Raw genomic sequence first — 25,007 nt, 5'->3', positions numbered from 1 at the left:
AAAGCAATATGATGTCAATTTAAGTATTAAAATACTAGAGTAACGTGTCAAACTTATATTTAAAAATAATCCCAGATGAATAGGATGAAAGCAAATTGGAGGACATGCAGATGAGAAGTTGCTGATACCATTCTTGGACTAGGGTCAGAGTTATAGAGGTGGAAAAGAACAGAGAGTTAAGATGTGTGGGGTTTTATTAAAAGCATTATTTATTTATTTATTATTATTTTTTAATTTGATCAGAGAGATAAAGAAGAAAAGTGAGAAAGCAAGCTTCCAGGTCTGGGATTTGAATAGACAGTCATATGGGAATCCAGTGCCTTAACCACCAAGCCACCTGCCAGCCCCTTAACAACTGTGTTTTAACAACTAATTACATGATCTAGAAGTTAGGCTGAGTCCTCAGTTTTGAGCATGAGAAACTGGATGGATGGTGGTGCCTTGGGAGAAGGAGCAGATGTGGTAGATAAGATTAAGAGTTTTTTTGCACAGAGCCAGTGGTGGCATAGTGCTTAAGGTGCTGCACTCCCACATGGTTGACAGTGGTTTGAGTCCTGGACCTGGAGGTTTGAAACGTATGTCAGGAGCATGTGCATTTGTGCCCAAAAATCTTGAGAGGAGAATGGAGAAGGGTTTGTGCCATGGCTATCCTTTGGGGGTGATTTCTTACTTTCTTTCTCTCTGTCTCTCCAGTGAGGGCACACACCCTATAGCAAAGATCTCTCTAAAATTTAAAAAAAAAAAAAAGATTTTTTTGCACATGATAGGTTAAGGGGCTTATTAAACAACCATGAGATACAAGACTGTCTCAGAGAAGTCTGAAAACACATGTACAGGCCATGATTTTAAAGCTTCAATTTTTTCTGTTTAGAGGTTGTGGTGAGAAGAGAGGAGTACCTAGGATGAAACCCTCCAACATTTAGTGTCCAAGTAGAGGAAGAACTGGCCCAAAAGACCAAGAAGAAACCAATGGGTCAAGAGGACACTCATAGGAGTCGAGAGAAGAAAGTATTTCAAGAAAGTGAGAGTATTGGGACCAGCAGTTAGCATAATGGCTATGTCGCTGGGCTCCCACGTAGTCGACCGCGGTTTGTGTCCCAGACCCAGTGGCTTAAAACTCAACGCTGGGCGTGGGTGCATGCGTGCCCAAGATCCCGAGAGAAGTACGGAGGAGAAGGGATTGTGGCATGGCCATCCCCCCTGGGGGGTGATTTCTCACTTTCTGTCTCTCTGTCTGTCTGGCGAGCACATGAACCCTATAGCAAAAACTTCTCAAAAATAAATAAAGAAAGAAAGAAAGAAAGAAGACAGTGAGAGTATGGGGACCAGCAGTTAGCATAATGGCTATGTCGCTGGACTCCCACATGGTCAACCATGGTTTGCATCTCGGACCTGGTGGCTTAAAACTCACACTGGGTGCGTGTGCATGCATGCCCAAGATCCCAAGAGGAGTGTGGAGGAGAAGGGAATGTGGCATGGCCATCCCCCCGGGGGTGATTTCTGGCTTTCTGTCTCTCTGTCTCTGTCTGGTGAACGCACGCATCCTAAAGCGAAAACCTCTCCAAAAAAAAAAAAGAAAGAAAGTGAGAGTGCTATGGAAAGGGCAGTAAGATATGGCCTGAAAGACCGACAGTGAACTCAGCACCATGGAATTGGGTTAATGGAGATTATCTGGTTGCCTTACAGAATCGTTTCCTCCTTGAGACTTTGGTCACTGCAGTCTAAGGCTCCTAGGCAGCTGCTTCATGAAATAAGAATGTCTGGGCCATAAATTGATATTGCTCTGTGCTATTAGTATCTTAGAGAAATTTAAGCAAAATCCTTTTTTTTTTTTTCTTTAAAAGCTTCCATTTCCCAAGGCTCTATTTTAAGTTTTAAAGGAAGTAAGAGACAAAAAAAAGAGATCGAGACATAGGATAAAAGAGTGGGTACTAACCTAAAATTTTTCTCTTCTTTTCCCATTGACTCTTTATTCTCTGAAATAGTTTGTGTATTTCATTTGGCCCAAAATCTCTTATCTGGGTGGACTCATGGCTGGCCCATCTATCTTTCAAGATGCTGATAAATTCTTACAGCAAACAAAACTGAAATTGTCTATGTTAGGTTCCTGCTAGATACAATGGAGATGATTTCTTTCTAAACTAAATACCTTACTGAACCTTAAGAGAAACAGCTGTTTTTTATTCCTGCTATTAGTGTTTAACTTTTGGAATGTCTGTAAATCTATTCCAGATCATTTCTTTAGAAAAACATAAAACAGAATTTAGTAAGATAAGTACCAGCATCCAACACTTAGCGCTCCACTGCTTATTCTTTCTCTTTCTCAGAAATAAGCAAGTAAACCTGCCTTTTGACCCTATACGTTACTTCTGTATTTTTTATATTTTCCTCAAATTAAAGTTTCAATATTATATAAATACTGAGCCATGGTCTGGAAATACCTCTTTAAAAAGATCTAAATTGTAAGGTATGCTGTAACAAAATGGATCCAGAAACACACTATATGTAACAGGAAAATCCATACAGTAGAAAAAGTTTGGGGGCCAGCATATGGCGTAATAGTTATGTCACTGGACTCCCACGTAGTCTACTGCAGTTAGGGTCCCAGACCTGGTGGCTTAAAACTCACACCAGGCACATGTCTGCAAGATCACAAGAGGAGAATAGAGGAAAAGGGATTACAGCTGGTCCATCCCTCTGGGAGGTGATTTCTTGCTTTTTGTCTTACTGTCTCTCTCTGTCTCTTCAGTGAAAGCACATGTCCTATAGCAAAAATTTCTCTCTAAAAAAAAAAAAAGTACAACTCATATTCAGACTAATAAGTTGAACTGATCTGCCTGCATTATGTAGTTCTGGAACTCAGTCAAGTCCATGAGAATATAGTTCAGACAAAATGCAGATGGGAATGTTAAGCTTAGTGATCAGCACATAGTGGGTACTCAATATTAACTTCACTTATTTTTGAACAGCTAATTTCCACTGATCCCATAAATAGTGAGAATCTACTAAGTGCCTCACTCTGTTAAACACTGTATGCACATTGGCAGGACTGACATAAACAGTACCTGTTGTAGGTAGGAAAATCACAGGGCAGTAGGTAAAATGAAGATGATATTCAGCTCATGGATTATCAAGGAGTCACGTGAGCTAACATTTGAAAATGCTTTATCAACTTGAAAGAACTATCTTGTTCATTTTCAGACTTTGGTTATAAAATAATTATGTTCTAATTTTTAATTCAGAGATGTAGAGAATAGGAAAGTAGAATCCTAATATATGGCCTTAATTTCCATGTGAGCTTTAGAAGTTTCCTTTAAGTATTACTTTATGTTTGTCTTGGCACAGGGACTGTATAAATGCTAAAGGACTCTGAGTTCTGTTGCGACAGGCAGTGAGAATCTAATAGATAAGGAAGAAATATCCAGATTGTTTGGAACTGATAAGGAAAAAGTAAAAAACAAAGGGACGTGGGAAAAGGGAAACAAATTTTGAGGTCCTGGAACACCCAAAGGCAGTAACAGGAAATTCTAAAAAAATTCGAATTAGCCCTTCCACCTTTACAGACCAAAAATTAAAGGGGAGGAGGGATGAGCAAAGAAATGACATGGCCTGTCTAGAAATGTAATGCTGTGAGGTACTTGGTAAACGCAGAAGAGACACCTGCTGATATTTGCCTCTTTATACACACTGTGATTAACCAATTACTGCCATTAGAGAATCTTTAAGGATGGACAAGAGGGGACACCATTCCCTCATAATTTTCCTAACATCTACTTACATTCCTGAAAAAGAACATCATTCATGGAACTTTAAACTTTCTTTAAAATTATTGTTAATGATAATTCGATTTTGAAGATAATACATGCTTAATATTAAGAAGAAAGTCTTGCCAGATACTGGCATGAAAGACTCCAGTGGCTAGCTCAGATAAAAGATTTCAATTGGACTGTTTTGCAATACAAATACAGCAAGTACTTGATGTTTCCTGGAGCAAAATTCTGGAGCAAGAGTGAAGCCAGAGAGGCTAGATTCTCCCAGAATGAAGAATAAGAAAACTGTCACCACAAGGACCAAAATGTCTGGAGGACATAAAATGTCTACAACTTTTTTTTAGGTGAATACTACATTCTGTGCAATGTGACCCCACTACAGATCTGCAGCAAAGACTTTAGCTATACGTAGATTTCTCACAGAAGCAAGTGGAGGTATAGGGTTCTACTTTCTGGGTACCAGTCACTGAGGACTGAAACAGATCAGGCACGTGCAGATACAGGTGTTAGGAGGCCCCTGGCTGATGTCCAGGTTTTGTGTGTGTATCTTTCGGCCCTGGCAAGCAATTAGACTTTTTCTTCAGAATGTATACAAATCAGTTATTTTCCTCTTTAATTACTGTGATATTTGTTCATAAAGCAGAATATTCCAAACTTCCAGCATATGTATAATTTCTATTATTAATTACTTATATAAATGCCAAAAATTAGCCATCTTTGTTGGCAGGAAAAAAATACCAGATTTCAGAGAGGAAAGGGGAAAAGGATGGATCAATCAAGGAAACGCTAGTGATCAGAAAGCTGAAAGAGGAAATAATGAAAAGGCTCACAAAATCTGAGGGGGATTAATTAGACCATTTTCCAGTTGAACCTTGGATAATAAAGAAAGAGCTGAGAAGAAAGCTGGGAAGAGAGTTTGCACAGAGGCAATTCAGACAGGAAGAGAGAAATGAGCGCAAATGGTGTTTTTCTAGTCTTTAAAGAGGAGTATGGATATGGACGACCTATTATGAAGACAAGTAGCAACTCACCCACTATGGCTACCCTAATAAGGGCAGAGTTGCTTCAGAAAGGGGCACTAGGATAGGCTGAAAGAATAAATAAGTAGTGTATGTTATGGTTTGACTGTTTCCCCAAAATTTATAGGTTGAGATTTGGTTGTGATGGGATTTGGGTTATAAAAATTTAATCTGGCTATGATTTTGGAAGGTGGGACTTTTGGGAGGAGATTTGGATTAAGGTCATCAGGGTGGGGTCAGATGTGGGCTTTGGCCATTGGATTTCCAAACTATGCTAAGAAAAACCTGTGTTCTTAGAAATCACCCACTTTCCGTTATTTTCTGTTATTAGCAATAGAATGTTACTAGAAGAGCATAGAAGAAAAATTGCCTCAAACTTCGTCAGCAGCAGAAATCTTTGGCTTAATGACATTTATACCAACTAGAAGGAAAATGTAACCATTCCTAAAAAAAAATGTAGTTTTTTGGTAACATTTTCATGGGATTTAGAGTTAAAGGGAGCTTGCTCTCTCTGCAAGAGAGAGGCAGACAGAGAGAAGGTAAGAAATCATCTCTAGTGGGGACAGCCATGCCACAATCCCTTCTTCATTCTCCTCCTAGGATTTTGGGCACACCCATTTATGCACTCAGTGTGATTTACAAGCCGCCAGATCCAGGACTTGAACCACAATCGGCCATGTAGGAGTCCAGCACCTTAACCCACATGCTGCCTGTTGCTCTGGGGAGGTAGTTTTTTATCCTCACCATTACCTGTCAGTCGAGCTCAGTGACTTTAAGCTTTTCTTTTAGGTACTGACAATGATTAGGCAACATTCTCTTTCAATAATGTTCCTAATCAAAGTAAATATCTGAATTGACCTCCTAAATTTTTTTCTTGTTGCAACATTATAATAAGACTTTGACTAACAATACATTTTTTTAAATCCATAAATATGAATGCCTATCATCTTGGGAGCAGAAAGGCTAGCGTCACTGTAAATGTTCTGCTAATGAGAGACAGATCAATTTACAATGACTGCATGACTAAGAACAACTACCATCTATGTGCTACTCCCCTTCGGTATACTTCTGTGGCACTATAGTAGACACTGTTGTGTCGCTCAGATTCTCTTCAGTGTGGAAGAACTAGTGCTCTAAGCTTCTGGGAGTGTCATTAGCTGCTTAAGAAAATGCCCTCAGCTAAGGAGAACTCCCTCACCTAAGGACAGTCCTCAAACAGTGATAGTTTGATGCATGCTGCAAAGACCTGAATCTGGGCCAGTAGGTGGTATAGTGGTTAAGGGCGCTGAACTGCCACATGGCCAAGCGTGGTTCAAGTCCCAGACCTGGCGGTTTGCTTCCTCACTTTCTCTCTTGCTCTATCTCTTGCTCTGTCCCTCTCTGGTGGGGAAAAAAAAAGTAAAAATTATAAAGTTCAATAAAATAATTCTTCTTTTTTTCCTCTGGAGAGATTTTTGCTATGGGGCGCTTACACTCGCCAGAAAGACAGAGACAGAGAGACAGAAAGTGAGAAGCCACTTCTCCTCCATTCTCCTCTTGGGATCTTAGGCATGTATGCACATGCACCCAGCGTGAGTTTAAGCCACCAGGTCTGGGACTTGAACCACAGTCAACTACATAGGAGTCCAGAGACACAGACATTACTCTAACTGCCAGTCCCAGAAGTTAAATAAAATAATTCTTAAAAAAAAAAAGAAAAGTTGTACCTCATCATGGTACAACTCTGAAGTGCTGAGTTGCAGATCTCCCAGGCTCAGCAGATTCTTGGTGAGACTGCATCTCAGCTCAGCTTCTCCTATGGCCTGTTTCCTTCATTCCCCACCATAAGGCCTGTTCCTGAAAGCCTGTCCTCATAAGCGCTTCTGCGCTGATTTCTCTCTGAGTTTGTTTCTCGGGACCTGACCTATAACAAGGGTCTCTGCGGCTTCTCAGAGAGCCAGCTTGGTCCAATCCAAAAATAACATTTTAGAGTCTATAAACATTCCTGTAGTGAACAGAGGTGTCTGGGAAGTGGGGTAGGAAGAAACCAGTCTTATTAAAGGGATTCTCAGGGAGAACCTGGAGCTTTCTGTCCTCAGAAATTTGCACTCAGAGACTAATTGGGCAATGAAACCTTGGAAAAACCAGTGTGAGTCAGGGACAAAGGAAGAGATAGTGAGTCTCCAAACTTGGCATAGGAAGTAAGGTCAGATCATGAGAATGTACTGAGGTTTAGCACAAGATTGTGAATTTATAAACTGGAGTATTCAAAACTCAAGTGTGTATGAGCAATGCCAAGACTGTTAAACAAGAAATGACAAAACTCTCCAATTTTTTCCTTCCTCTTGGAGATAATCAGAGCCATCTGTCCCACCATTTTTAAAGCTGCTTCAAAATAATTATATTCAGGTCTTACCTAAAATTGTACTTAAAAAAAAAAAAGATTTAAAAGGAACTACACTCTCTATTGTTGGGTCACTTTGCTCATTCAACAGCATTTTATTTAATAGGATTTCTGCCTGTCATACCTACATGTGTCCTGCATGAGACTGAATTCTCGGTCAACGCTCTAAATTGGTTTAATAGGAGAAAAGAAAACCAAAGCAAAGAGAAAATAAGTGCAGTTGTTTCATTTGTAAAGAGAATAAGAAGCAGCATTTGTAACCTAAGATATTTTTAGTTAGATTTGGAGCCTGCATCTACAATGCCTCACTATTTACTATGTGCCAAATTAAACAATAACTTGCAGGCTTACAGCAGTCTCAGTACATGCTATTATTGCCATCTCAGCTACAATCAGAGCCTGAATAGCAGCCTCCAGGAGAGAAGAAAGTGGCTCATTTTACATTTTAATTGGGCAGAAATAATATATCAATAAGCTAACACCTCAACTGGGTTAAATTTGTCTGATAAACTCATTTCTACTTATACCCTATGCAAGTGGAGCAGAAGGTGCTCAATTGTGAAAAAAGACAGAAACTCCAGGCATGTCCATTGTTATATATTTACTCCACATATTTAACCCTCATAAGCTTATAAGGAAGGCAGGGTTTTTGTTTTGTTTTGGTTTGGTTTTGGGTTTTTTTTTTTTTTTTGGAAAGATTTTTGCTATAGGGTGCATGCACTCACCAGAGAGAAAGAAAGTGAGAAGTCATCCCCCAGAGGGGATGGCCATGCTGCAATCTCTTTTCCTCCATTATCCTCTTGGGATTTTGGGGGTACACATGCACACGTGCCCATTGCCAGTTTCAGGCCTCTGGGTCCGGGACTTGAACCACGGTCAACTATGTGGGAGTCCAGCAATGTAACCATTATGCCATCTGCTGACCCCAGAAAGACAGTCTTATATCTTTTTTTTTTTTTTTTTTCCAGATGGAAAAACTGAAACTAGTCTCAGAGCTACAAAAGGGACAAAAAGCAGAAAGGCCAAGTCCAAAGCAGAGGCCCAGTTGTCCTTAAGGGACATCTCAGTTACAGGCAACTCAAAGTAAATAAAAACTGAGTTTATAAAAGGAGACAAGGTTGACTGAACCAGTGTATAAAAGGTTAATAAAGGCTAACTACTAAAAGGGCAAGACGGTACAGTGATGAGTAGAGACTTTATAGACAGAAATAGGAGTTGAATAACCACAGGTGCTCTGAAACTCTTTGTGTCTTGGTTTTCTTTATGTAAAAGGGAATAATGGTATCTACATCAGAGACTGGTTTTGAAGATTAGATGAAACCATCTAGGTGGAACCCATATTCCTTTCCTCTTCCATCCTTCTCTTTTTCTTCTACTGCATAATTTTTCCCAAGAAGTGGTCTAAATTCTAACAGGAGGTGATAGGAAATCAGTTTGTGACAACAGAACTAGTGGAAGGGGAGAAAGATGACAGCGGTTATGCTTATTAGTTACAGATGGTTGTGCTTTGGTTTGATTCAAAACCCAATCTATATTTTCTGTAAAAATTGAAAAGACCATTACAGGCTCTAGTACTCAGCTCAGATTCTAGGAACTTCCTGATACTGGAAAAAGAATGTGTGGAATTCCATCATGGCATTTTCCACTGTGATAATTTCAAATGTTTCTTAATAATTGAAGGCTCTAATCTATCCTTTTCCAGTACATCATTTCCTTCCCAGGAACTCAGAACATTGAAGACATTTGAATGCTTGTTCTTAAATTTCCCCATCATCACTCTACAATTGTATGTTGACTATCTTCTTTTTTTTCCCTTTTACCTAGTATTAATCCTTTTAGTCCTCTTCATCCTGGCTTTTTGAAGAAAGTGACATCTCATTCATTTTCTCATTTGTTTTTATATTTTTTTTATTCATGAAAGAGAGTGCATGTGTGTACTCTTTCTGGAGAGAGAGAAGAGCACCTACAACAGGACCTTATAATGGCATAATCTCACTTTTCTAATCCTCCATCCTGTTAGGATCCTAGGTCTGTGAACACATGCCCCAACGTGTTTTCAGGCCAACCTGGGTATTTGAACCCATAGACAGTCATGTGGCTTCCAGTACTGTAGTTCAGTTTGCTACTTACTGGACTATCAGGCTTGGTCATTCATTTTTATGGGTGCAATAGTATTAGTGTCATGGATATGGTTTGTATTAAAAGTTCTTGATGAAAGGCTTAGTGATTTTATTCCAGTTTTTATTAGTGTTTTTAGTCTGGGCAGGAGAATAAGAAAGTACCCACTAAAATGCAGCAGGAAAGGTCATTATTCTGATCTTAGTGACTTCCAAATGGCTCTTGAGAATCAAAAGAGAAGTCATTGTGAGAAGAAAGGCTAGAATTCAAGTCATAATATACTATTAAGTCATCGAGAAAGTTATGACGTATTTTCTTGTTTTTCTATGCAAAAATCTACTATGACTTTTGTGACCACCCAATAGATAAGAAAGAGAAAAGAAGAAGAGATCAACCACTCCAACCCCTTGTCAGCTGACAATCACCTGGGTTGGTGAGGTGAGGTGCTAGAATATGAGCCTTTGCCTGGACATACATGGCTCTTACTCTAGAGACTCCAGTGTATCACCTTCTCCTTTAATTCCCTGAACTTTTACTTCCGTTTTTGCCTCTATGTCTTTTTCTCCATATGTTTCACAATTACTGTTTTCTGAAAATATACTACAGTTAGGCCAGTGATCATCTAATGCTGAAGACATGTGCACATTTGGACATCTTAGCATATAAAAGGGCCAGCCCATGTGACTCTATTAGGTTTGGCTTTTGGATCAGTGTGACCAATCATACTGACATTGATATTGACATCTTATGTTGAAGGAACTGTGGCTTACTTCTAAGCTGCCAGGTCTGGGACTTGAACTGTGGTCTCCTACATGGGGGTCCAGAGAAGTAACTATTATGCTATCTCCTAGTCCCATATGGCTTATTTCTGAAAAGGACTGTGTAGCAGTTAGAATTTTATACTTGCTATTCTTGAATGCCTTATGAACCCTTGTGTCAGAAATAGTTAGGTTTGCCATATTTAACAAATAAGAATCTAGGATAGTGGTCCCTATTGTTTTTGGAACAAGGGCCCAGTTTTGTGGAAGATAATTTTTCCATAGAAAGGGGGTGGGGATGGAAGAGATGGTTTGGGGATGATTCAAGTACATTATGTTTATTGCCACTCTTGTAGGTACATGGTTTGTACCTCTGGTACCAGTCTGTGACCTGAATAGTGGGGACCCCTGATCTAGGATCCCCAGTTAAATTTGAATTTCAGATAAATGAAAAATGATATCAAATACAATATGTGAAATATATTAGCGAAGATGGCTCTTGAGCTCCAAGCACAGTGAATACAACTAACAGAAAAGGTGGTAGAAGAGATAAAGGGTCCATCCATTCTTGTCAAGGGCACTTTCCTGAAGAAATAACAAGCTTAGCCTAGGTGTAGAACTTATCCACATGGCCCTATGTAACTAGAAGGGAGGCTGGGAAAGTATAGTCTTTGTGATGGACTGCCATGTGCTCAGTTAAAAACAAAACACTGAGGTCTAGTAGGTGGCATGGTGGTTGGGGCTCCAGATTCTCACATGGCCAATGGCGGTTTGAATCCCAGACCTGGTAGCTTGAAAATCATGCCAAGTGTGTGTGCATGTGTGCCCAAACTACCACGAAAGAATGGAGGAGAAGAGATTATGGTGTGGCCATCTCCCCTGGTTGGGGGTAATTTCTCACTTTTCCTTTCACTGTCTCTCTGTGTCTGTCTCTGGTGGGCACAAGCATCCTACGGCAAAAACATTTTTAAAAAATCAATAACTGTTATGAACGAGGAAGGAGAAAGTAATATGGAGGATTACTAGACATAGGACCAGCAGGTGACACAATGGTTAAGGCACTGGACACTTCCAGGTGGCTGACCATGGTTCGAGTACCAGACCTGGTGACTTGCTTTCTAATTTTCCCTCTCTCTCTCTCTCTCTCTGTGTGTGTGTGTGTGTCTCTCTCTGGTCAAATTAAAAAATAAGTGAATGAATAAATAAAATTAAATAAATAATTCTTTTTTAAGAAGATGTGATGAGGATAAACACTTATTTAGGAGGTAAAATTGAAATGAACTGGATTGAATATAATGATGACCATAATTTGTCACAAAAGCATAAGAGGAATGAAGATGTCTTTAGATTTTTTTAACCACATAAATTTATAGAGTAGAGGACCTTTTAATCAAAGTGGAAACACACAAATGGATGTTTTTCAAATGTTCTGAGTATGTACAATGAAATATCCTAATTAAGGCACTATACAGAATAGACACAGTTGCTAACCAAATCTAGCAGGTGACAATGTAGGTTTCCCCTTTCCATTTCTCTAAGACAATCCGATCGGCTGCAGGCCTTTCTTGTTATTAATGTGATGAAAAAAAAATTTAGTATGGTGCCTGGTCCAAAATGTTCAGTAAATTGAGTAAATGATTAGTATATTTACCTCTATTTTGAAACAGAAGAGCCATCTAGGAGCAATAAATAGCAAATAAAAGTATAAATGTTGGGACTTCTTTTGAAAATAGTGAAAGTGGCTTTCTACAGTGGTTATATTAGTGCACTGGCATAGGGATCACCTTGTAAACTGGCTCTGTTCGCCAGGCATTGAGGAAAACCACTCAGTTTGCTCAGTATGCTTTCTGCCAGAGGTGACAGAGTGGCTGAAAACAGAATCTACAATAGGAGGAAGGAGAGACAGCAGAAGACCCTGGACCAGAAGCGGAAGATGTTCATAAACAACAAGGTTCTGAGCTAAGCCAGTTTTTCACAGCGTTAGGGCCATGGACAGCAGCACAGCCTGATGGTGCTCTAAACATCAGCCATTTTCAAAGCACTTCTGACTCCACCATCTCAATGAACTCCAGGGTGAGGGATGAGGGTGATGGGTGTGGGGGTGTGCAGAAAGTGAGTGCAGACAAGGTGTTCTAAGAAGTCCTGCCCATCTTCTATAGCGAGAAAAACAGAAATAATTCAGATAGAATGGGCAAATGTAAGAGGGTGAGAGAAACAGAGTGGTGAAAGATTAATTACACCATTAATTAATTAGAGTTTGGGATCATTTCAAAAGAAGTGGGATATGAGCTGGGCCTTGAGAGGCAAAATTTTAACATTTGAGGGAGAAAAGACAATTTTTCAGACAATGGAAACATCATAAGCAAAGGTGTGAATGGGCTGAATGGAAGGGACACTAGCTTTAATGTACGTGGAACCGTACTGGTCATAGGAGTTCTGTGGTGAAGCCAGATTGTGGAGGGTTTATCATTGCGTATCGAAGTTTTGTTGGTTTTGTTTTGTTTTGTTTTGAAGAGGCGTTTGCCTTAGGGTGCTTGCTTAGCCAGAGAAAGAGACAGAAACAGTGGGAAGAAAAATGAGAAATCACCCTAGAGTGGGGTGGGCCACGCTCCAATCCCTTGTCCTCCATTCTCCTCCTGTGGATCTTGGGCACGCACACATGCACCTGGTGAGTTTCAAGCCACGTCCAGGACTTGAACCGGATTGGCCATGTGGGAATCCAGCAACATAAACTGGTACACCACCTGTTAGCCTCTGTGTGTAGCAAAGATTTCTCTTAGGCAACTAAGAGTTTTGAACAGGGTGAAAGCAGGGGAAGTGGCAGTAGGGATGAAGGACCAGAAAGGTCTAAGAACAGGGAGAAAGAGTTCAGTTTTTAAACTGCAGGGATAGGCCAGAGAAGTGCAGCATTATAAAGTCTGCCATGGAAACAATGCAGAGAACTTGGAACTGACCTCGTTTACAATCATGTTTAACAAGCAGGTAACCAGCATTGGTTATTTAATCTTAGCCTATCTTTTCTATTAAATACTAGTTCTTACGTTATAACGTTGGTGTGGAAAGTAAATAAACTCATGTAAATTACCTGGAGGGTGGCTATAACTCAGAAAATGGTATTTTTAAAGTTTCTCCCTTATTCTTGTGCCACTTTTATGGCCCTTACCATGACGCTGTGCCATCCCTTGTCTGCCTGTCTGGTTCTGGTCCAGGACTTTGAGCCTCATCCAGATTCCGGACTTTGGAAGGATAGAAGCCCAAGTCTTTGTATTTTCCGCCTCTGGCAGAAGTCTTTGCACCCAGTAGGTCCTCAATACAACCCTGTGAACAAACAGGACAAACGGGATGAACGGAGTGGACTCCAAAGGGTCTGAGGGCCAACATTAACTGCGGGGCTCCCTTCTTCGTGCCTAAGAGGTGGTGGCCAGAGCACAAGAGTCCCAAACCCTCTTCAGGGACACAAGAGTACCTCCTCCCACAGGGCCTGATCTAAGGTATGAGAACCCTAGGGACTCACTTCCAACTCAGAGGAGAAATTCCCCTCCTCCGAACTCCAGGGGTTCATTCCTGGGAAATTCGGACCTCCCCCTCCCAACCCTCTCTGGCCCGTCTTCCTGCCCAGGAGGAGCAAGGGCGCACGAGGGGGCGCCACAGAGGAGTCGCCGCAGGCAGCAGAGTCACTGCCCGCGCCTGTCGTTGGAAGACACGGGCTGCCCACAGCCGCCTCACACGCACCGGCGGGAAACGTGTCAGCGGGCATGGACTTCGTCGGCTCGCTCGAACCGCTCAGCCTCCCCGGCCTGGCCCTGGCCGCGACCCTGCTGCTGCTGGCGCTGTGCCTGAGCTCCAGGCGCACCAGGTAAGCGCCCAGGCCGCCGGGGCCACGCATGCGCTCTGGGCCCTGCGGGCCGCGCGCGACCCAGATGGCAGAGGGAGTCCCCTCCGCGGTTTCCAGGGCAGATCGTCAGAACTTGCTGCGGGGCAGTGGCGTCCTTTGGGAGCCTGTGTAATAACAAAGGCTTCTTCCGACCCTTTCCCATACTACGCATACATATTAAAGCGTTGGGGCCGAATTGATGTGCGGCTCCGGCATAGGTTGTCATAAGCCCTAGGTTTGCCGTATGCATTATGCATCATGCGTGGCATCCACTCAGACACGTTTTCGTGCCTTGTTACCGCGATATGACCTAGAATCCATAGAGCATTTCTGGAGGGGAACTGGCTTACATTTCATTCAGTTAAAAGAGAAAGAGTTCAAGAAAATGCCACGCATCCTGTGAACAATGGCTCTAAATGCCTCAGTTTACCTCACGATACCTTATCCGGAGAGAGGAGGTAAGAGCACCTCCCTCCTGGGGTTTCTGTGAGTACTAAATGAGTTACCAGAGTACATTTTATGAATTGACTCTATTATTTTCTCAGGACCAAACAAAAACACACAACAATAACAAAACCCAGAAAAGTGTCACTTCTTGATGTGATTCGGAATGTGGAAGTAGAAACAGAAATTCAAATAAAATCATTCATTTGAATTTATTCTCTCCTTTTTATGGGTCATTTATTTTTAATATGGCAACAGTCTTCGTGGCTTTTGAAAACTAAGCAGATAAGTTTTGTTTTGTAATCATTGCTGCTTTATATATATATATATATATGAATAATATATACATGTATATGTATGTTATATAGCTTGTTTCTCAGTAGTTTGGGGAGGAAATGACATCACTGTAATGCGTACAAATGTCTGTGGACATTTCTAGAATGCCCACGGATAAAGGCGCTAAAAGGAAGTACTCGAAGTACTCGCTTTTTTTTTTCCATGTGAGATTTCAGAGCTCTTTCTGGACTGTGCGGTGCCCTCTCCGAGGTTGCTTTATTTGTGTTTTTGCTTTAGAGCCCAAGATGAGGATTTAGGACACTGAGACATCAGTGTTACCTGGTTCTGTATAGAAAAGGTCTTGCCTTTTCTGTTTATAGTGTCAGCTAAAGTCAGTTAAGATGCACTCCTAGGTACTCCTTAAAGAGATGTGGTAGACAAGAAGGCTGTTTGTTCTCCCACGAATGTAGAGTAGAAACATACATTTTTGTATATAAACTAGGACACTCTAGATCACTGAGGGTCATGGGGTTGAGAATGTGGAACTTCAGGTGACAGTAGAGAAAGCGAAACGTCAAGGTCTGCTTTCTCTCAACATTCTCCAGATAGGCTGATCTTTGCAACACTAAAACCCATTCCTCTAAGGTATCCGTGCCATTAATTGCCAGTTTTATCCTACCTGGAAGACTATGTCATGCTGTACATCTGTAAAACATTGCATTTTAAAGAAATTTGGTTATATACTGGATTTCAGTGTGTAAAAGATAGATTCATGTTCCCCAGGACAAAGGGAGTCATGTCTTTATTGCAACTATTCTTAGTGTTTGAACAATTTACTCTAATGCTCTAGGAACATGTTCTTACTGATATTATCTCTGAGAATTCATGGTTAAGAGTTGGTTATAGGGGCAGCAGGTGGTGTGGTGGTTAAGGAACTGAACTCCCATATGATTGACCGTGGTTTGAGTCTGGACTTGGCAGCCTGCTCTCTCACTTTCCCTCTCTTTCTCTCTGGTCAAATTTTTAAAAATAATAGTAATAAAGTAAATAAAATAATTCTTTAAAAAAGAGTAGCTTATATATACTCACACTTACACTAATATGTGTGACTATGTGTTATAAAAATAGTTGGAAGATACACTCTGTGTTGCAACTTGCTTTTTCCACTTTACAATACATCTTTCTATATCAGTTTACAGAAATCATTATTTTCAATTATTGTATAAAGATATGCATGCATCCATAGATATCTTTGGGATTTTGTGGAAATATTTAAGTAGGATGGTGGAGTTGTCAAAATGTGTGTGTACTTTACATTTTAATAGATGTTGCCAAACTACTTGAAATCTCAAGTTATGTTACAACCAATGGTTTGAGTGCCAATTTCTTAATATCCTGCCAGTATCAGTATTATAAATCATTTTAATCTTTCAAATAAACCTTCACTTTTATCCCAATTTTCATTTGTTTACTTTTGAGGAAGTTTGGATAACTTTAAGGAAATAGTAAAGTCCTTGTTTCTTCTATAACTTGTTTATTTTCTAGTAGCTTTATTTTTGTATTTGATCATTAGTGGTTCTTGTATATCGGGAGTTTGCACATTCTTTCATACCTGCTGAAAATATTTTCATTATTGCTATTGGTATTTGTTTCAAAGTTTCTATATATATTGAGTTGTCTGGAAAGTTGTGACACATTTTTCATAGAAAAACATAGAAAAATATGTCATAACTTTCTGATGACCTCATACACACACACACACACACATATCCTTACTTAGAAGCCCTTCTATTTTCTGATATAATTAAAATATTTAGCACTTTTTAGTGTCATCAACTTATTTTAAGTAGATTTTATTCATACAGAGATAATATTTTTATTGTTTTCATTTTTATCTTTTGAACAATTCTATCTGAAGTGTCTCTAATGTAGCATACTATAGGAATGCTGGATGTTCCAAAGTAAAAATGTAAACTTTACTTACAAAATTGATAAAATTAAAAACAAAAGATAAAAACCAGCTCAGAGGTCATTCGTTACCTTTGGACTCTTGTTACCAGTTCTCCCTCTTTTGACTTCCTTTTGTGAAATTGTTTAGATATGAGACTATCAACCACAGAAGCCATTGAAGTACTGCTCAAGAGAGATGATAGAGGCATGGCCTCAGGTTGTTACTATGGGATTGGTAGGAAGTAGTTAGAATCAGGATACATTTTTGACTTTTGAGTCAACAGGGTTTACTAATGGATTGAATATGGTAAGAGCGAATCAGCAATAAAGCCTAGAAGGTTTTTTGTTTTTGTTTTTTTGTTTTTCATTTATCTTTTAGTGTTCCTGTTGGATCAACTGGATAGACGCTGATGCCATCGCCTAGGTTAGGGAAGATTTGGGGCTCCCAAGGAGGTCAGCCATTCTGTTTGGAACATGTAAAGTAGACATGTGTTTCTGGTGCTCAGGAGAGAGGTCCAGGGAGAATATATACTTATGAAAGTCAGAAACTTGAAAATGTTCTGTAAAGCATAAGCATAGTTGAGATCACCCAATGAGGGTTTGATGAGAAGAGGAGGAGATTGAACCATTTTCTTACTGAAAATAAATCTGTCAGAGGAAGAAGAACCAGCAGAGGAGATTGAGAGAGGAGCCAAGGACAAAGGAAGACAACCAAGTGAATGTGGGATCCTGAAAGCTGGCTAGGAGCAAATTTCAACAAGTAGAGGGTATTATTAAGGTCAAATCCCATCAGCGTCAACAAGATGCAGGACTGATAACAGCTATGCAGAGGATTAATAGGAATTAAAAATCTTTTTTAAGTGGGTTGAAATGCTGTCCAACATCTAAGATATTATATTTTAACTTAACAGCTAATAGCTTTTAATATTTTATACTAAGAGTAGAGTACAATTTAGTATTGAACCTCAGATACTTTAAGGCCAGCAGGTAGCATGGAGGTTAAGGTGCTGGATTCTACTTGGCTGATTGTGATGTTTAAGTCCTAAACCCAGCGCTTGAAAAGCATGCAAGGCGAGTGTGCGTGTGTGCCCAAAATCCAAGGGGAGAATAGAGGAGAGTGGATTGCAGCAGGGCCATGCCCCCATGGGGCGATTTTCCTGTCTCTTTCCAGTGAGTACACACACTCTAATCCAAAAAAAAAAAAAAAATAGAAAAAAACTAAAAAACTCTACATACTTAAGCCAACATTTCCACTAATTTTATCTAGAATTTATCCTGGTGAAATAATTGTGGAAGTCTTTAAAGATTTGACCATAGTAGTGCTTAGTAGGGCTCATATAATAATGAAAAACTAGAAAAAACCCTGAATTTCAAAAACTACAAGTTTATTTAAAGAAATTCTAACATATCCAAATAAAACAAAGTGATATAGCCATAAAAATACAATGTAGAATATGTGAAGACATGAATAATCATATTCACGTTATAAGTGAAAACGAATGAAACAAAATATGTTCATTTATATGTTGGGAGTCAGTACCCTCCAACCAGTAACTACTAGGAACATACTTGTTATTGTGTAAGTAGGCTTTGCTACATTTTGCAGTGAGAAAGAACATATACCATCATTCTCAGTATTGAGTATTAGAAAAAGCTGTTTATATCATTTTGGGGAGAGGGACCAGCAGATGGCGTAATGGTTACGTTGCTGGATTCTCATGTTGTCGACTGTAGTTCAAGTCCTGGGCCCAGTACCTTAAAACTCATGTTGGGCGCATGTGTATACATGAGCAAAATCCTGACAGGAGAATGGAGGAGAAGGGATTGTGATATGACCATCCCCTCTGGAGGGTGACTTCTCACTTTCTTTCTCTCTGTCTCCCTGGCAAGTCTGGAGGCCCTATAGCACAATTCTCTCTCTCTAAAAAAAAAAAAAAAAAAAAAGATAATTTGGGGAGAATTTAAGGAAGCCAAGTTTTCAAGTTTTTCTTTGATAGTAAGGTACTATCAAAAAGTAGGACTACTCTGTGATTGAATAGCTTAATAAATTTAGTTTCCAAGACAGGAATAGCGTATTGAGGCTAAATCTGGAGTTGGTAAATAAGTAACAGACACGATTGCTAGCTGAAACTGGGCATTATATTACTTTGACAGTGTTCATATTTATTACTCAAACATGATTACAGGTTGATCTTGTTTTCATTTTGATCTATCATGGTCATGGAATATCTTTGATGTTACTATTTTGTGCAGATGTTTATGATCAATAGAAGAACAACATGTCCTACCTGTGAACTCCAGGCCAGCAGCTTGCCAGGTCTGTTTTCATCCTTCTCAAGAGTATGGAAGACCAAAATGATATGCCTTAGACATTTGGGCATAAAAATTTATATACAATGAAAAGTATAGGCTTAAGTGTGTAATTTGTATTATCATCAATCTGTATGCCCATGTAACCGTCGCCCTATCAAGATAGAGAGTATTCTCCTCCAGACAGTTTCTTCTCACCCCTTCTTTCTCAATCCCTACCTCTGATATCTGAGTTCTGAGTTCATTTTGCCTGTATATGTACTTCATATAAGTAGAATCGTACAGTATCTACTTTTGTGATTGGCTTCTTTATTTCAAAAACTAATAATACTGAGATTCAACCTTGTTGTATAAGTCAGTATTTCATTATTCTATTTCACTACAGAGTAACTTCTACCTACCTACCTGTCTGCCTCTATATTTGGTCATCAGGAAAGTCATGACATATTTTTCGATGCAAAAATGCGTCACGAATTTCTCGACAACGCAATACATATATATGAATCTATCTAGAACCTAGGAGATTATTGATGAGTCATAGGGCAAAGACTTCTTCTCATAGCCAGTTTGGAAAATTACTGAGGCAGACAGAAACCATAAGCATATAGTCAGAGGATAGGCCCAAGGTGAAATCACAAATGGTTAAGTTTTGGGATGAAGGCACACTACCTCAGCTGTTGCTGAACTGTTTGCTCACAGAGACAGCTTATACCAGTGACTTCATGACTGACTTAAAACAAAGGCCTTTTTTCCTCATCACACCGCATTCCAGGAAGAAGTAATGGTCCTTTATGGCCAAACCTTTCAGTCAAAAAAGAGTCTACTGACCTCCATACCCACCTCAAAATTAAGACAAATACCTGGACCCATCTGATAGGGAGTTACAATCAAACCTACTTTGGGGAATGTGCCATCCCTGTTCGGGCACCAGGTGTCCCGTCCCTGTTCGGGCGCCAGATGTCCCGACCCGGGGGGATTGCCAAACGGGGTTTCCTGAGTGAAGGAGTGAGAGCTGGGACAAGCAGTGTAGTGTTACAGCACGGATACGACAGTGTCGTCCGTTTATTGTGGGCAGCACGGTACAGCACAGAGACGACGCAGTGTCACAGCTCTTAAGGGTCACGTTGTCTACTGTGAGCAGCACAGAGATGACACAGTGTCACAGCTCTTAAGGGTCGTGTCGTCTACTGTGAGCAGCACAGAGATGGCACGGTGTCACAGCTCTTCAGGGTCGTCCGGAGACGATGTAGTGTTACAGCTCTTCAGGGTATCCCAGGTCATCTGGAGACGATGCAGTGTCAGCTCTTCAGGATCTTCAGGGTCGTCTGGAGACAGCGCGGTGTTGCAACTCTTCAGGCTCTTCACTTGTGGTCTTCTTGGTTGTCGTCTTCCTGGTTGTCGTCTGGCTATTGTGGGCCAGGCATCGTGGTTATATACACTCTGGTGGGTTGTAAACAGTGGGCCGTGATTGGTTGTAAACGGTGGGCCCTGATTGGTTGTAAATGGTGGGCTGTGATTGGTTGCTTTTGGACCAATCATGAGGTGCTGGATATGCAAATTTGAGGGATTCTAGTGGCCAATCAGAGCAAGGTTTCGAAGGTCAGGTTTTGAAGGGAAGCTAATCATGGCTTTTGGCATTGTGTAATTGTTTGCTTTCTGAGAAACCGGCTGACCCACTGGTGCGCAGCCTCCCACACCACACAGCCAATTTCGGTCCAAGTCCAGAGCCTTGAAACTCACATCAGGCACATGTGAGTGTGTGCCCAAAATCCTGAGAAGAGAATGGAGGAGAAGGAATTGTGGCGTGACCATGCCCCTTGGGGGATGATTTCTTGCTTTCTAGCTCTCTGTCTCTCTGTCTCTCCAGTGACCACGTGTGCCTTATAGCAAAAATCTCACTTAAAAAAAAAAAAAGAAAGAAAAAAATCTTTACTTTTTTATGGAAACTCCTCTTTTCCTACTTTACTAGAGTTTGTGGTTTTTCATTGTGTGTCTCAGGGCAGATCTCTAATCTTAGAGATTTGGACCTAAAGAACCTAGAATTTCACACAGTGCAGCTGATTACTTAGGAAGGACTCACCCGGACCCTCCCCCCCAAGCTCTTTGTTTTTTGAGAAGTTTTTACTGTAAGTCACATGCGCTGTCACCAGAAAGACAGAAAGCGAGAAATCACCCCCCCTCCCCCAGGGGGATGACCACGCTGCAATCCCTTCTCCTCCATTCTCCTCTCCTCTCAGGATCTTGGGCACACACGCACATGCGCCCGGCATGAGTTTAAGCACCAGTTCCAGGACTCGAACTGTGGTCAACAACATGGGAGTCCAGCAACATAGCCATTACACTAATTACTGGTCCCCCGCACCCAAGCTCCTTTTGAGCAGCACTAAGCTTGTCAAGGAGTTGGCAATATCTCCTCACTATGTTAGCCAGTCTTTCTCCAAGCCACTTCTCTCTTCTCACAAAAGGTCAGCTTCTTAGAAATTAAACATGCCTAAATGAAACAGGAAGCCCAAAGTCCCTCTGACCTAGATGAAAACCCCTCTCCTCAGTCTTTCATTAGCAACCCATTTTTCAGGGCCTACTCCCCGCCTGGGAATTCTGATTTTTCATCCCTCTCTTAATAAACTTTCCACTTTACTATTCCTTCTCTGTGTCTGTGTCTCTAATTCTTTAAGAGCTACAGACAAAAACCTGTGTCTTGCTGTGGGTACTGGGTGGTCCTAATCATCCCTGCCCCCCAACTTTCATTCCCCACTTTATAACCATTTTTTTTTAAAGAGATCTTTTTGCTATAGAGCATGTGCACTTGCTGGAAAGACAGAGAGACAGAAAGTGAGACAGCCCCCACCCCCGGGTGTCATAATCCCTTCTCTCCACTCTCCTCTTGGGAGAATGGACATCTTGGGCATGCACACACACGTGCTGCCGTGAATTTTAAGTTGCCAAATCTGGGACTCGATCCACGGTCGTCCACATGGGAGTCCAGTGATGTAACTATTACACCATCTGGTGGTCCCAATAACCACTGTTTCTAAGTAATTATGTCACAGTTTTTAATTTTTCACCAGTAATATATGAGAGTTTCAATTTCTGCACATTGTCACAAGTATTTGAGAAGGTCAATCTACTGATTGTAAGGATTATCTTTCTAGATTCTAGAAGAATGTCTTCCTAAGAAGTGTTGATTTTTGCTTTAGGATATAGACGCATTTCTGACTGATGATGTTGAACTTGTGGAAGCTTAGTTTTACTCTTTATAAAGGAGAGTCTATGTAAAATTGAGAGATTTGCTAAGCCTCTCTTCTTTGATGATGCCATGGTCAGAATATTTGTACTGATGTTTAAAAATAGATTGTTCTTGCCAGCCCCGTAGTGCAGTGGTTAAGGATGATGTAGAGGGAAGTGGATCCTACAGGACGACTACAATTCAAATCCCAGCCCTGACAGCTTCAAATAATGCAGGGCACATGCACATGTGGCCCAGATTCTGGCAGGGTGGACAAACGGAGGACAGAAATGATTGTGGTATGAAAGAGGGTTCTCTCTCTCTCTCTACCCGCCTCTGGCATTTAAAAAAATTTTTTTTTTCTTAAATGAGTCTAAGACTCTGATTTTTCCTATGTCAGATATTGTAAACACTTTCTCTTTGGCATATTTGCAAGAATAGAAGGTGTTAGTTAAAGTTTCAATTAATTCACAATCTAAGCAGGATGGCAACAGAAAGTTGAAAATAGATAGCTTTGCTTAAGGGATAAAAAAGTGCATTATATCTCAAAGTACTTTTGTCTTATGCAGCTAAGCAAGCTCTCCCCTAGCTTCAGATTTTGATTACTATTAAAATACATTGACTGGGTTAGCAGGTGGCATGGTGGTAAAAGTGCTGCATCCCAAATTGTTGACCACTGGTTGAGTCCCAGACCCAGGGACTTGAAAATCACGTCAGTACATATGCATGCGTGCCCAAAATCCCAAGAGGAAACAAGAAGGGATTGTGGGGTGACCATCTCCTCTGGGGTAGGGGGTGTGATTTCTCACTTTCCCTCTCTCTGTCTCTCTCCAGCTAGCACATAGCACATTATGGAAAATAAAACACCCCATTGATCTTGGGGCACATAGCTTTCAAGTTTCTTCACTAGTAACTCACACCGTAAATGAGTCACAGATTGTTCCCTTTCAGAACTTTTTCTTCCCTTTTTAAAGATTGTTATTTGACACGTAATTGTACATACTTATGGGTTACAGTGGGATTTTTTTGATAGGCGAATGCCATGTGTAAAGAGCAAATCAGGATAATTCGCATTTCTTTCCTCTCAAACATCTATTGTTACTTTGTGTTGGGAACATTCAATATCCTCTCCTCTAGCTATCCTGAAGTATGCAATACATTATTGCTAACCTTTCAGTGTGTTGAAATGTGATCTAGGATATATTGACTGCTTTATTTCCAGTGTTTGTCAACCTTGCCTTAGACTGAGATGAACTTCCCTTATTATTTCCTTAACTGATTCAGGAATGAAGATTCCAAATATGAGATATTGCATTGACACAGAGGGGCAAGCATTGAAAATTAGAGGTGATAAGACTTGGGGTTTTCCAGGCTAAACGTCATTCAGAGAAGGTTTAGAGATCACCTGTCACTGTAAGTGGGACTTCGCACTTTACAGAACTGCATTCCCATCCGTGGTGTGCGTTGGTTCTCACATCTAACTTGTGTAGTAGCTGTTACTTCCATTTTCTAGTTAGGGGAGGTGATTCAGGTTAAATGCTCCGAGTGGTTAGTGGTCACACAGTTCACGGACCCTGCGAATCCTCTACTGTGGGATTCAGTCTCTCTGAGGCTGTCTTGGACATCTCCTGTGATCAGGTGTCTTTGGGTTCAGTCTTTGAAATCTTTTTCTGATTGAAGACATTTCTCATCCACTGCAGGTTCAGTTTTGTTCTCAATTAAGATGCTGCTTTCTTTAAACACTCTGAATGGTCATTTGCCATCCATATAAACAGTCAGTCGTCCTGGCTCTGGGTTGCTTTGAAGTAAGTTTTCTCAACCTGGAAATTTGGGGCTGGGTGATTCTTTTGTAGTGGGGATGTCCTATGCAGAAGAAAATGTAGTGGCATTACTGGCCTCTACCTCCTCTATGTCAGTAACATACCCCCATGATGATAGAAAAAAGGTCCCCAGACATTGTCACGTGTCCTCGTAAGGGGGGTTAGATGGGAAAATTTCCCATGGTTTAAAACCACTGCATGTGGGACCAGCAGGTAGCATGGTGGTTGAGGTGCTGGACACTCCCACATGGCTGACCACAGTTCAAGTCCTGGACCTGGTGGCTTGCTTTCTCACTTTCCTCTCTCTCTTCGTGTGTGTCTCTGTCTAGTTCTCTAGTCAAATTAAAGTAAATGAATGAATAAATAAAATTAAATTTAAAAAAAAGAACCACTGCATGAAAGCACTGGGGAGAGTGCCCATGGTTGTCTTCTAAGTGCAAAATCTAGCTAATTGTTAAAAAGAAATCCCAACTTGGAATAGGTATGAATAAAAATAAGAGAGTAAAACTCTAGGATTTTTCTTCTCTTACTGAAATCTTCACTATGAATGCGTGGTTTTTACTTATAAAGTGGAATATTCTTTTTTTTTTTTTTTTGAGAGGTTTTCGCTATAGGGCACGTGTGCTCGCCAGAAAGACAGAGAAAGACAGAGAGATAGAAGGTGAGAAATCACCCCCCAGGAGGGATGGCCACGCTGCAATCCCTTCTCCTCCATTCTCCTCCCGGGATCTTGGGCATGCACACACACGCGCCCGGCGTGAGTTTAAGCTGCCTGGTCCAGGACTTGAACCGCGGTCGACTATGTGGGAGTCCAGCGACATAGCCATTACACTAACTGCTGGTCCCATAAAGTGGAATATTCTCAAAATTCCTCATAATTGAACTAAAAAAGTGGCCATGGGCATATAAAAATTTCAAGATGTACAGTTATGAATCACATTTTTTTAAATAGAATTTCCCCCCTAGAGTGGTTTTACGTATGTATTTTTAAAAATGAGTGGAAAGTACAGAGAGTTCCCTATATCTCCTTCACTGCCTACCCAGTTTCCCCATAGTTAA

General features: G+C 40.7%; 1 protein-coding gene across 1 annotated transcript in view; it reads left to right on the top strand.

The window, feature by feature from the left end:
- Window positions 1-13,685: 13,685 nt before the first annotated feature.
- Window positions 13,686-25,007, top strand: part of CYP7B1 (cytochrome P450 family 7 subfamily B member 1) — a 224,540-nt gene continuing 213,218 nt past the window's right edge. Inside the window, exon 1 of the mRNA XM_006150432.3 lies at window positions 13,686-13,904. Within this exon, the coding sequence (XP_006150494.1) occupies window positions 13,804-13,904 (101 nt within the window). The 5' untranslated portion in view covers window positions 13,686-13,803. The remainder of the gene's footprint in view (window positions 13,905-25,007) is intronic.

This window comes from Tupaia chinensis, unplaced genomic scaffold (genome assembly GCF_000334495.1).
Source record: "Tupaia chinensis unplaced genomic scaffold, TupChi_1.0 Scaffold000288_2, whole genome shotgun sequence".
Taxonomy (NCBI): domain Eukaryota; kingdom Metazoa; phylum Chordata; class Mammalia; order Scandentia; family Tupaiidae; genus Tupaia; species Tupaia belangeri.
The sequence above is the reverse complement of the archived record's forward strand: the minus strand, read 5'-3'. Positions and strand labels throughout refer to the sequence as shown.